This window comes from Brienomyrus brachyistius, chromosome 23 (assembly GCF_023856365.1).
Source record: "Brienomyrus brachyistius isolate T26 chromosome 23, BBRACH_0.4, whole genome shotgun sequence".
Classification (NCBI taxonomy): Eukaryota; Metazoa; Chordata; class Actinopteri; order Osteoglossiformes; family Mormyridae; genus Brienomyrus; species Brienomyrus brachyistius.
The window spans coordinates 20803215-20817068 of record NC_064555.1 but is presented as its reverse complement, the minus strand read 5'-3'; the positions used below and the strand labels follow the sequence as shown (position 1 = coordinate 20817068).

At 47.7% G+C, this 13854-nt stretch overlaps 1 protein-coding gene across 6 annotated transcripts in view; it reads right to left on the bottom strand.

Annotated features, from left to right (window-relative positions):
* vps50 (VPS50 EARP/GARPII complex subunit) overlaps positions 1–12869 on the bottom strand; it is a 73756-nt gene extending 60887 nt beyond the window's left edge. For 5 of the 6 annotated variants that reach the window (XR_007384940.1, XR_007384941.1, XM_048992964.1 and 2 more), the window contains exons 1-5: positions 12706–12869; positions 12043–12111; positions 4413–4535; positions 3943–4014; positions 336–389 (exon numbers count right to left, since the gene is read on the bottom strand). Coding sequence is in view for 4 of the 6 variants with exons in the window: in XM_048992964.1 (XP_048848921.1) it covers positions 336–389; positions 3943–4014; positions 4413–4535; positions 12043–12111; positions 12706–12738 (351 nt within the window). In the remaining 2 variants the exon portion in view is untranslated. The remainder of the gene's footprint in view (positions 1–335; positions 390–3942; positions 4015–4412; positions 4536–12042; positions 12112–12705) is intronic. The other variant, XM_048992965.1, reaches the window with a different exon arrangement.
* Positions 12870–13854: the final 985 nt, after the last annotated feature.

Here is a 13854-nt window from a genome sequence, read left to right as displayed (position 1 = left end):
CTTCCATCCAGAAAGTTCCATCAGAATTCACGGGAGATCAAGGGGGGGGGGGGGGGGGGGGGATGAGCATCCCGTCAATCAGCAGCGAACCAGCTACGATGGCACATATCGGAAATCTGCCGGAAGCCGGTGTAGGAGCCACTCACACAAAGAGTGTGCTGAAGCACTAACCCAGTCTGAAGTATAAAATAGGCAATTTGAACAAACACAGCCTGACTGGTGTGGAAGAGACAGTTAACCTGGGGACACATAACATGAGCTGCGGGTCAATTTACCGCCAACATCCATCATCATTCTCACACAGCTGGGAAAAGAAACTGAGGAGGAGGCCTTACCTTCACGTAGGAGGGCTGCTTTTCCAGGATGAGGTCAGCTACCTTTTTAGAGACCTGTAGAGAGAAGGTTATGGTTAAGCTCATATACACAAAGAACTAGGGGTGGGGAGAAGGGGGTGAAGGAAAAAAAAATAAATTTTAAAAACATAGGTCCTCCAACTCACTGGGGGGCGCTATACAAGATGTCACTACCTGAGTTACGCGCAGCTGAATAACCATCTAATAGCCATAATAAATGCAAGCTTGAAACACTTGCCAAGAAGTGGTCGCTGGTCGGGGCAGGGACTGTAGGAGTTTAAGAGTTTAAAGAGGACTTTTACAGTTTGTCTTTCCAGTCCAACAACAAAAGAAGGGATGTTGATCGATGCGTAGGGGGAAAGTTTGGAGGCCTGCCAAATCGCACACCTCAGCTTTAACGTGGCAAGGCAGACACCCATTAGCAAGCATCCCCCACCGTGGGTGACGTGTTGGAACAAGCTTCTGCGTGCCAGCACCACGCTCGATTCTGGCCTCTCAAACAGCCACGGATTGTGTTTTCTGAATGGGCCCGTAGGAGTTCGTAGGAAATTTAAAAGCCACTCAGCAGGAAGGTTGAGACATGAGTGTCATGTTCTCCTGCGATGAAATAATTCACCAGTTAAGCTCTTAGGCTAAGAGAGGAACCATGAGGGACCAGTAGCCAGACCCACCAACTGATGGACAATTATACAGAATTGGGGAAAACTTGCTGCCGGAATGACGGGCAGGGCATCCTGGGAATGGATGAAGCTCAATTCCATATCAGACGACGTAATTCACAGCAGCTGAGTATGAGAGGGCAGTGAAAGGTTGTGGTCATACGACTGCTGACTGATTTCTGTTTTCCAAGCAAAACAGAAATGTAGCTGAGGTCCATTTCTTGGCAACTCATCCAGAAACCCAAGTGACAAGTACCACATAAAAATTTCTCCAGTAGTAACTACACCCTCCCACCATATATGGTTAAGAGAACAAGAATTAAATTAAGTGTGAAAATATGCCCTGGTTCCTGGTGGATAAAACAGGGCCCATGCAGTGAAAGCACATGTCCTGGTGATGCAAAATCTCGCAATACCAAACGTTACAGTCGTCCAAACCATCGGCAACTTATCCCCATCACACACCAGAACTGTATTACTGTCCTACGGGGTGCACAGCTGTGGGGAAATCATCGAGCCTCCGGAATCTGCGGGAGCATGAATCCAGGCAGAGGATAAACCCCAAGTGGGCTGAGGCTGACTTGAAGGTGATGCATTATGTAAAAAGCCCAGATCTCTGGATCAGATGACCACAATCTGCTCGCCTTGGCTTTCACTATCAACGTTCAGCAGTGATACTGCTGGGATCTCAGGACAGACACCTGAGGAACACCTCCACTTCCCGGCGCTGCATAGCTACTCTCCCGAGCTGAACGCGGGTTACCAAGGAAACGGGAGACTGATACCCCCAGTTCTCTCTCCAGTCCTGCTCAAGAAACACTAACAACGTCCCCTGAAACAGTTAATCCTGAAGAGAATATCATGGGGGTAGGGAGGATGGGGGAGGCAAACATTTGTAATTCCCAACAAGTCTCCCTAAATGGAAAAACCAGTCAATATTCCTTCAATTGAAAAAGTACTCCACAGGATATACAGTAAAAACACCTGGAATAAAGCTAACAAACACAAGCGAATAGGGACATGAACAATGCAACGTGGTAATTAGCCATGCATGGATGTAGACTCGTTAGCGTGGCTTTCTGCAATTGAATACGCCCCCCTTTCCTAATCCTGAAACAATAGGGGCGACTTCCAGTCTGTTTGCCCAGCTGTCTTACGGGCTGAGCGCAACTAACCGGCAGCACAGAACATGTCTATAGCATCCCAGAGCATGAGCCCCATGTAGTGCCGGATGCCGACAGCAAAGTCACAGCAGCGTTCAGGATGGTGCCCTGAGGGCCCTCATAGGGTACCCTACCATCACAATACTGAGATAAGCTATCCTCGTCAAGCTAACCCCGTCGAGCTCAGAGGCACCGCCCATGGCACGGGGAAGGCCTCTCACGGTCCAGATTTTTACAGCCGCCCCACCATGGTCGAGCAATTAGCGCGATGCCAAGGGGGAGGGGTGGGTGCAGGAGGGCACGGACTTGTCAAAGGTACAAATGAAGCCACCGGAGATTGGGGGAGAGGGAATTACAAAGGCTGAACCCCCGGCAAACGCCGCGGCGTCATTTACCGATTCTAGCCTGAGGGGACAGAGGAGGAGGAGACTGAATATGAACCCAAACAGAGACAGAATATGAAGCTACTGTAACAACCAGCCATTTGCATCATTTCAGGGAAGCTAATACCGCTGCATCTCTTGGGTGAGGTACATTATATGTGGTATAGGTGCGCTACTTTATATATAATTTGTTTTTTAAAGTTAGAGCAAAAATGACATTGAAGAGTTAGACAGAAGGCTTAGAGTAAGACTTTATAGGGGTGTGTGGGGTTTAAACAGACCCCACTCTCCCCGTGCAAAGCTACTTAGCGTACAACCATGACAGCACTGGCAGGCAAGGCAGCAGGACTGCCAACTCTCACGCATCTGGAGTGACACTCACGGTTTCGGACTCTCACACTCACGCAAGAGATCTTATGGCAAATCTATATTATTCCATTATAAACCTAAAATTAGCTACATCAAAAGCGTTGGGGTAGTTTGCAAAGCCTACAGACTATTTACAAGGTAATAAAACTGCAACATGCATGTAAATGAGTGTGCAGACTGGACTCCAATTTAAAACGTTACACCAGCCAGCTGACCAAAATAAGCAACCGTAGCCGAAGAGGTGGCCATGAGAGAGAGAGTGAGAGAGTAAAGAGAGAGAGTGAGGGAGAGATGGGAAAGAGAGAGGGCAGGCAAGGAGGGCTGCTTGGGGCGGCTCATAGAATGTTCCAGCAATGATCCAGCTGTGTTCTTCTGCAGCAAACCAACGCATTCCAGCAAAAAGCTGTGACTGCAATCAAAAAACTAAAAATGGCAGTTTGTTTGGTTACTTATGGTTAAGGTTAAGGCTGGGTAGGGTTAGGGTCATCATTTTGGGATTAGGGTTTTTCCTAAAGGAAATTTTATCGATGGCCGCCACAAAGATATGAATACGTGTGTGTGTGTGTGTGTGTGTGTGTGTGTGTGTGTGTGTGTGTGTGTGTGTGTGTGTGTGTTTGCATAGATCACATTTGGGGACCAAAGTGTCCCCAAAGTGCAGTAAAACCTGAAACTTCCTTACTTTTGGGGACACTTCTTCAGGTCCACATTTGGATAACCTCAGTTTTATAAAAATCCGTGAAGGCAATCAATCAACAAAGTAAAAGTGCCGAAGGTTATGGTTAAGGTTAGGGCTGGGTGGGGGCTAAGGGTGTCGTGATTGGGATTAGGGATTTTCCCATAGAAATGAATGGACGGTCCACATTTAGATAGGTACACCAACTTGTGTGTGTGTGAGAGAGAGAGAGAGAGAGAGAGAGAGAGAGAGAGAGAGACGCCCTTTCACATAGGCACTGTTCTGCACCCACTACAGGCTCCTCCCACGCTCCTGTTAGCCCATTAGCCTCCAGCTACTCACTGCTGCTTGTTGCTTTTTCAGTTTATCTCTGTATTCTTCTAGTTCTTGAAGGTCGAGCTCAGGTGGAAGTTTCTGGGGGAAAAAAAATGGCACAACGGCTAAGCAGCATTCAATTAAGGAGACCGGGCCGGCAATTTGCGACGGAGTCAACGCTAACACACCCTCAGAATTACACTCTAACTTGGGCACATAGCAAACCAGGCCAGTTTCAGAGACGTTTACAGGAGGGAACGAGAAGGGGTTCCACTGGATAGCCGCCGTAATCACTCCGTAACCCAGCCGGAAAATAAGGAGGCGAACCTAATAGGATTTCTGGGCGAATGAGCAACTGATTCTTCAGTCGACCGCGGGTGGGAATCACACATGTGGGCGCTGGCTTTAATCCGCAGGATCGCGGCGCCCCTAAGGGGCTGTCGGCCCACAGTGCCAAGACCCCCTTGGGACGCCTCCCCATCACATGCAGGCCTTACCTCCAGTTCGTGCTGCACCATGTCAAATGAGTCACCAGAGAAGTAGATTTCCTCAATGCTGTTAATGATGTCCTGCTCCTCCTGGGGGTCCGCGGGCTGTTCCCTCATCTCCCGCAGCTCCTCCTGCAGGGGGGTGAGGGGAAACCGCCGTTAGCCAATATGATCTCCCTGGTTGGGGGGGTGACCTCCAGTTTGGGATGGAATGGTATAAATCTGAAAGCGAGTGGTGGTCTCCACCGCGAGAAAATGCCTCAGATTACTTTAAAGGCACCCCCTCCATTGGGAGCTATAACGATGCCGGCGACATGTGAAAAAGCAGGGCCCCATTGGAACATTCTTAAATAAAAGGGGCCAACTGTCCAACCTTAACTCAAGAGCCAAACAGTTCAGGTATGCCACGCCATTCCGGAACATTCAGGTAAAGTACGAGTTAAAGAGATAAAGGGAATGTTAGGAATAGTATTGTTTGGGTGTGTGTGTGTGTGTGGGTGTGTGTGTGTGTGTGTTCCTCCTGACTTATTCGATTTGATTTGATTTGATTTGATTTTGGCTTTGTGAGATATGCGCAACCCTGAAATGGATAAGAAGTTAAGGATGACAGCTGGATGGATGGATGGATGGATGGACGTTGTGCTTACATGAGACTCACATGCAACATAGCAACGCAAATCGCCTGAAGCCCCCGGCTCGCTCACGTCAGCCACACCCCCCCCCCCCACATATGCACCACTCACACCCCCCCCCCCTCACATGCCCTGCTAGCTCACATTCACCACTAAAAAGTACCTATTACCTACATGCCACGCTAACACGCCATCTTTCTCACACACACACACACACACACACACACACACACACACACACACACACACACACACACACACACCCCACTCACACCCCACTCACACCCCACTCACACCCCACTCACACCGGGCGATATCACGTATGCACAATAATCACCAGGACTGCGGAAGGGGGGCAAAACATTTGGTCAGCTGCCAGCTCTTTAGGGTTTTGGTTTATTTACACCCACAATTTCTAAGCAGATTAGTAGTGCATCTGAAATATTAATCAGGCGTTTTATGATGCCCAATATAAAATATATATATAGCGCCAGATCACAACAGAAGTCATTCAAGGTTACCTTTCCTATAGAACAGGTCTATGCATTGTCCTTTTATTAAATAAACTAAATAGCCTTATGTTATTTATCTTATTTACACCACAGCTTGTCATTTTTGTCTCTACACGGTCGCGCGTTTACAATTCTCCTCTGCTCTCTGCACTGCACATGGTGGAGCTCCGCCCCGATGCGTGTGCACAGACACATGCGCGCACACACAGGTGAGCACAGTCCCGCCAGCAGATAGAGAGCGTGTGTCCGAAAATATGTCACGTCAACCACCAATATCTGCGTTTTTTTGACTGCTGTCATTAAAAGAAACGCATGAACACCATGAATCCTGTTGGTGTCCATCTGCCCCCCCCCAAGCTGTAAACCTGTATACCAAAACAGTGTTATGTACTGTGTTCCATTAACCGAATTTAATAACAAGTTTATACAGATTACTAACTTTTGGGTCTCACAAAACATCTCATTAATATTTTAGCTATACTACTAATCTGCTTATCAAATCGTGAATGTCTTGTAACACACTGCTTACATGCTCTGCTCACACGCATGCCCCACTAACACACACACACACGCACCGCTTACATGCCCCGCTCAGATAGGCCCAGCTCGCATGCATGCACACACACACACACGTCACACACATGCATTGCTTATTTGCACAACTTACACCCCCTGCTCACATGCCCAATGCATGCATAGCACTTAGACATTGCTCACATACCTCACTGACCTGCTATCTTGCTGGCCACTCACATGCACCACTCGCACACCCTTCTAACACTCCCACACGCACCAGTTGCACACCCTGCTCACACACACAAACTACTACACACGTCCTCCTCTCATCCAATGCTCTCTAACACACACCATTCACATGCACTGCTGGCCCACATGCCTTGCTCACACGTACATACCGCTATCACACCCCTGCTCGTTCACGCTGCTTGCACGCCCTGTTAACACACCTCGCTCACACACATGCACCGTTTACACACCCCAGTCACATGCATGTCCCACAAACGAGCATGAGTACGAGGATGGTGAGGAAGGCTCTCGGTCAGGCTCTCTCTATTCTTCCCATCTCGTGCAGGATTAGAAAGTAACATTGAGCATCTGGGGGGGGGGGGGGCAGGGAGGGGTGCGGGCAGAAAGAGAACAGGCCTGCGTGGGAGTGGACAGGAGGGGGACGGGTGAGTCATCGCTCGCTGGCAGGAGCCGCACGCAGGAAAAAGGCAGCAGACAAGAGCTGAACCTGACGAAGCCACACCCCCCCCCTCCATTATAACCCAGCCCCCCCCCCCACACCCTTCCATTTCCACACCAGTCCAAGGGTGCAAAATGGAGGCAATCAAGCGAGCCGCGGGCACAGCCAGCGGGCAAACTGGGACAGAGATAGGCCACGCTCACCATGCAGAGGTACGAGAGCACTGAGCACCACGTTCAGGGCTTGTACAACACTGAGGACAGACACGCAATACACGTGCGCTTATAATCAGCTCGGGGCTGTGAGGTCGACTGCTCAGACACATCACACTTTTGGGAATGTCTAGGAGGGGGACACGGGGAGGGGGGCAGCCTAACACACTGGTTGCGCAGGTTCCCCCCCACAGCCTGCCGACGGGGGTCTCCATAAGGTCTGTATTGTGTATGAGTGTGTGTGTGCCCCCCAGTGGACAGACAGGTACGCCCCTGCAGTGTATCTTGAGGTAGACTCCAGGCAAACGTGACCCTGCGCCGGATTACGAACGGATGCAGGATACGAACTGACTGACCATTACTCAGGTTGGTCAGTTACCCACCTCCCATACTCGGCAGCCCTTTCACGGTGATTTGGATAATGCTCAGGGCGTATAACGCACCTTAAAACCCCCTGAAGGATCTCCACCTCATTACCAGCCACATGGAGTCATCATAAAACGGCAGAATGTTCCGCTGCTGAACTGCCCCTCAAATGCGAATTAGCAGATTTATTTTGATAAACTCAATTGACGGAATAAAACCCTTGGCTGCACTATTCTCCTTTACAGAACAGACCTAATGAAAATGACAGTAAAGATAAGAGGTATTTTTGAAATGATCTGACAAGAAAATGGGATTTGCAAGTCTTGCGTACACATTCCTCCAAAATTACCACTTTAGCATCTATAGCTGCTGGTCAGGTGATGGTTCGGTCAGTGGGGAATTCAGTAATAAAAGTTGATCATCCGGACAATGGGGAACGCTGTGGTGAAAAACTAATGGCATACTACCACCATGTGGTTAGGAGCGGTACTGCACAAGGAAAAAAAAGCATCCATTAAGAACATGACCATTAAGGTAACCCCTGAACAGCAGGAAGTACATAGCCAGCCCCACTGTAAGGCGTATCTAATGTAAATGGTAAATGGTAAATGGTAAATGGACTGCATTTATATAGTGCTTTTCTACTCCTATGAGTACTCAAAGCACTTTACATTTCATGCCTCACATTCACCCATCCACACACTCATTCACACACCGGTGGCGGAGGCTGCCATGCAAGGCGCCAACCTGCTCACCGGGAGCAACTTGGGGTTCAGTGTCTTGCTCAAGGTCACTTTGATGGGGTCAGGAGGAACCAAGGCTCGAACCTGCAACCCTCCAGTTGCCGAACGATAGCACTACGTCCTGTGCCACCATCTTCCCCATGAAAAAATGTCTGGCTTATCAGATTCAAAAACGTACACTAACAGGTTTTAACACATAACAGTTGTTCATTCATGACTCTCCATCAACGAGGAAGTGTAACTCCTCCTTTTGAAAGCAGAAGAGGATGTTTATTTGCCATCTATCTGAAGACCACTTCTGAATACCTCCCTACCAGCCAGCCTTCGATCCGCTGCTCTTTCCGAGAGCGATCTGACATCCAGACAGCCGACTCTCCTAACAGTATCAAGGCAGAGATCCAGCCAACGGGTGTGTAGCAGGCGGCATGGGAAGATACGCCGTCTACTGACCCGCCACGACTCTCAGGAATGTAAACCTCCATCCGAGAGCACGGACCCCACGCACCTGTATGGGATGCGACCACGTCAGGTGCATACTGCCTGGCATAACTGAATGCAATTTTTTTGTCATTTTTATTTATTTCGTCATTTTTTTTACACAGAGAAAAGAACATTCATCCCTCTTTTGGCACAGAAAAATGCATCCCCTTCCCCCCAATAAGTTTTATAGCGAGAGACCCCTCCCCCCCAACAAATTGTACTGAGGGACTGCCACCCTTTTCATCATGCGCTCCCCCCCACCGACTGGCTAATTCTATCTAAGATTTCAAAATCCCAGAATAGCATTAGTATTGAAAAAACCATTAAAATACCATGTACTGCTGCATAATATCTGGACAGCATGACAGTATCTCCCAAGCCTTCCCCCCAACCCAGCACCGCCTCAGGGCATCACTTAATGTTCATTTTTACGGACTGAAACCATAAAGCCAGCTTCCTCCTAGTTCCGGGCTTTACGTCGAGAAGGATTCGCCCAACGCCAAGCATGAAGGAGGCAGGGAGACATGAGCCAATAAGACGCAGAGAGATAAGAGGGCAGGCCATGTTTGTACGGCGTGAATCGCAGTGGCGGTTTCCTCACGCCGCTCCCTCGTGGAGCCGCGCGCAGGGCCTCAAATAACTCACAGGAAACCGTCATCGTTTCAAAATCACAGACGTGACACAAATCCTATATGAAGCCATAACATTTCATTTGGAAGATGAGACAATGAGACAAGATTACACAGCCACGTCCCGAGGGTTATGGTAGCGACGCGTTCTGTACAGCGTGCCCGGTTTTGTGGTCATAACTACCCCCGCCCTGCCCCCCCGCCTCCTGTCAGGGCTGTGTTCAAAAATGTGCCTCCTGACCTCCAAATTGCTGCTCCATCCATCCATCACACCCTGACATTTCGGCATGAGGACGGTGACTGCGTTCACCAGCCTGCTGTGGGGTCCAGGCCGCGGGGTTTATGCGGAGTCTTGGCGGTCGTCGCCCCGCATGCGCAGTTCAGCCACGTAGTGACAGACTGAGCTTCATTCATTTTACAGTTCATGGACAAACTGGATTCGGCTCCATGACTAGGAAGTCCTGAGCGACACGCCCAGACACACAGCAGACCCCCACGAAAGACGCAGAGCTTGGTAAGACACACGCTAATACTATACTGATTGCGTCAGAGCAGATGTGACCAGAGGGAGGGATGCCATATAATCATTTCCCCTCCTCGCTGGACTCCTGAGGCACACATGGTCATGATTATGCCCAGAAGGAAATGTATTTACTAAGGACCCAGCACTGTACCGAGGCAGCAGGCCTGAAGGGAAAACAAAGAAGCTAAACATTCTCTTGACTGAATGAGTTTTTCTAGGCCGTTTCAGTAATCAATGAAGGTAAAACCTACTTAGACACTTAAAACCGATGACCGTTTTTTTGAAAAATCGTGTGTGTAATATCCTGAAGGTAATCAGGATCGGTGCACAAACCGAAAAATCAAGATGAGTGTTTCATTACTGATGGACTGGCACTCGGAACAGAATCGGGCCGTTTATCGAGGTCAGGCCTCACACAGACGGGGAGGGGGGGGGTCCATTTTCCTCACCCTGAGACACACCGCCCCTCTCACTCCGTACCTTAGGAAGCTGGGTAAGCTTTCTTTCCTTTTTGCTTGGGCTGTTAATTTTCAGAAATGTTCCCCCTCCTCCAGGGACCACGAAACATCTGCTGAAACTCCAGAAAAAGGGGCAAACAGACCCCCCCAGGGAAATACGGGCCGTCTGTAATCACACCCCGCTCCGTGCACTTCTCAGACAGTGAGGGGGGACATGTGTGCTGTGCTGCCGTCACCACAGGGGGGGGGGGGGGGGGGGGGGGGGGGGGGGGGGGCCTGTAGGGTGTCGAAGCACCAAAGGCACCACAGGAAGCAGGGCCCCCCAAAACGGGTCTGACAAGTCCGACGGGTCCCCTTGGCCTCCAGCCAAGGTTCAGGAGGAAGCCGAGGAAGGAGCGAGCGATGAACAGAGCCAGCCCCGATTCATGAGACTTGGGTGTGGAGGAAACGTTCCTGCCATTTTCTGGCAGTTTTGCATAAACACCAGGGGTCCCCTTGGATATATTTGGACACGCAGGAGCTCGGCTCCATCTCTGTCACTCCTCAAATCGAATTATATAATCAGAACACGATTTGCAGCATAGCGAAGGATTCACAAAACCTAGTAACATTTCATTGCAAACAAAGCTGATCTGCTGCTGATCTCAGCTGCGGTGAGGTGGCCGTTATGCCATGCAGGTTGCGCAGTTAATCAACGCTAAACAGTGATGAATAAGGGAAACACATGAATAGGTAATATCCTGCCTGCAACCACTACTCTCATTTCTGCACCTCCGAGCATGCACGTCTCCACAAACCCACCATCAGAGCGTGCTTTACATCGGCCAGCTTTCACACGCCACTGATCTCCCGACCACCGTTATAAATGCACCGCTCTATCCTCCTGTCCCATCAGCTATTCATTCATTTCATGCCTTCCTAGTTGATCTCACAAGCTGTTGTATTTTTCAGCATAGTGTCTGACAGCGTTGTAAGTGCGCCCCAAGTGGAAAAACAAAGAATTGCAGTTTTTTTTTCTCACGCAGAATCGTAATGTGGGCCTTGAGTTTGATACTTGTGACATGGAAGATTTGAAACACCTGAGTAACTGAAGAGGGACACAGAAACCATTAACATTCTTGGTAGAGCGTTTGCGTTTCTAAAACAGGCTCAATCTCCCCACCATGCAGCAAACAAGGCTGTGTTCCTCTGTAACAGGGGTGGCCAATCTTACCGGCAAAGGGTTAGGGTGTATGCAGGTTTGGGGTAACCTTAAGGTCTGCTGTAAAAACTCAGGTGTGAGGACTCTTCAGCCAATCAGTCCCCTAATTAGTAATCTAATTAGGGAGCTGCAGTGAAAACCCACATACACACCGGCCCTTTGCGGATAAGACTGGCCACCCCTGCTCCATAATCATCCGTTCCAGGTTAGCTGGTCAGTCCCATTATCGGTATAGCATAAAGACAGAACATCGCTGATTTATATACGCTGCCCTCTTAAGAACATCGGCTACATCTCACAGTGTCACTTACCTATGAAAATGATTTTACATTTCTTTTGTGAATCAACCAATCAAGTTTTATTTACTTTTACATATTTTATAAAACATTTTAAACAAATAATTCTAATTTTTACAGTATTTTAGACTTTAATACAATTAATATCATAGTAGTTATGATGTATAACCACCAAATGATCATATACATGTCACAGTAATTGTCAATCCAGTTGTACTTCATTTCCTGGGGAAGCAGGCGGCGGCTTGTTTGTTACCCAGCAAATTATACCTGGCAAATGTATGTTTTCAGGGTTTACTTCTAATTGTTTTGATGAATCTAAGGTATATGAATGGACAGCAGTAGGAGCAGTGAAATCACAACAGTAGACAACATGACAGTACCTTGCTGGGGATCCTAGCACTCTCCATGGGGCTGAGGTCCGTCATACTCTCCTGGGGACTCTTCAGACCCTCAGGAAAAGAAGCCAGTGTGCTTACTTTCACGACATCGAACCAACACATTTCAATGTTGTTTAAAAGTACCAATACCGAATACAATCAATATAGCGATAACAATGACCCTTTAAAAAAATCACTGAAATGCATTACTCCGTTTATTCTTGGAGGCCACCAGATCACAGGTAACTCGGGCTAAGGCATCAGTGACAACATGTAATCCAAAACGATGACTATGCCCGCGTATCACATTACAAACTGTCTAAATAATTAGTCATTTATAACAGAGACCTTACGCTTGCCTTCCTTGATGTCAAGTTAGTTAGACACCTAAAAACTGAGATCGCATGGGGTTTACCCGCCGGCCACCTGCACAGAAGTAGACTGTATAGACTTCCCTATCCGCCCACACAGCCCAGTGAAAACAAATGTCACACTTGCCAGCCAAACATTAATCCGGCACCCTGAATTACAGCCATCAGTGATCACTTGGTTCATTTGCTAGTTTTCTGCGCACGATTACAGTGAAAATACCAGCTGTCAGCTAGCTAACTACCGCCATATAAAGTTAAACAAGAATGATAGAAATACAAAAAAAAATGGGCTTACCTGTCGGGTCATCAAAGACTTTATCTTTTGCATTTTTGATATTGGTAATTATGACAAGTAGAGAATTCAGAGTTGAAATTAATATTACACGTATATTTCTCTCTCTACACCCTGGTACACTGCGAACTAGGCGATGAGGCCATGTTCGTTTGTAATCACGTGGTTTTCGTTTTGGTTGCAGTGTATGTTGGGACATGTCGTTCAATATAAATGCACGTAGTAAAAAAATTATGGGTGGATTATGATGTGAAACTACAATACCCATATTCAAATATGCAAAATACACAGGGTAAAGGTATCGCATCTTAAAGGTTTTTCTGCTTCACTGATTGAATTAAGCATCTAGCAAATGAAATATTCCTTTAATATAACATTTCACCTAATTTTTACGTTTGTGATTTTCGCATTCTACGTTGCTTCGGGTGAATTAAAAGTCCATGTTATCAAACTTAAATGTTAACACGATTTAGTAAAATAAAAGCTGTAGTGGTGCCTTATCTAGCCATAGACTTTCTCTTTAGTGACTGACATTTTCATCCAAAATTAGAAATTTAGGTTAAGTAACTCAAGGGCAGAACAGCAGAACATTCCACACACAGATTAGAAGTTCGCTGCCCTAAATGCTCTGTGCTATCCATCCATCCATTTTCCAAACCGCTTATCCTACTGGGTCGCGTGGGGTCCGGAGCCTATCCCGGAAGCAATGGGCACGAGGCAGGGAACAACCCAGGACGGGGGGCCAGCCGCTGTCCTATCTTCTTTTTAAAATTAAATTGAATTATGTGCATCTTACTAACTCGGGCTAACAAAAAACAACATGACTAGCTTATGACGTTTAATTTCTTGGTTTATTGGTGAGGTTATATATGCTGGAGTTTGCAAGTTGATGATCCTGAAGATGGCGCTCTAATGGTTAGGAAAGTTCACTTGTGGTTGCTGGTTTAAATCCCCGACCATCAGGGTACTTCCCCTTGCCTCCATCCTCCATCCCTGGGTGCTGAATTAGCTGCCCCCTGCTGTGTCACATATGGGTTCAATTCAATTCAATTTATTTTTATATAGCGCCTTTCACAACAGAATTGTCCCAAGGCGCTTTACACAGATGTGCTGTGATATATTACAACATTATTAGAGACAGTAATACAGAGC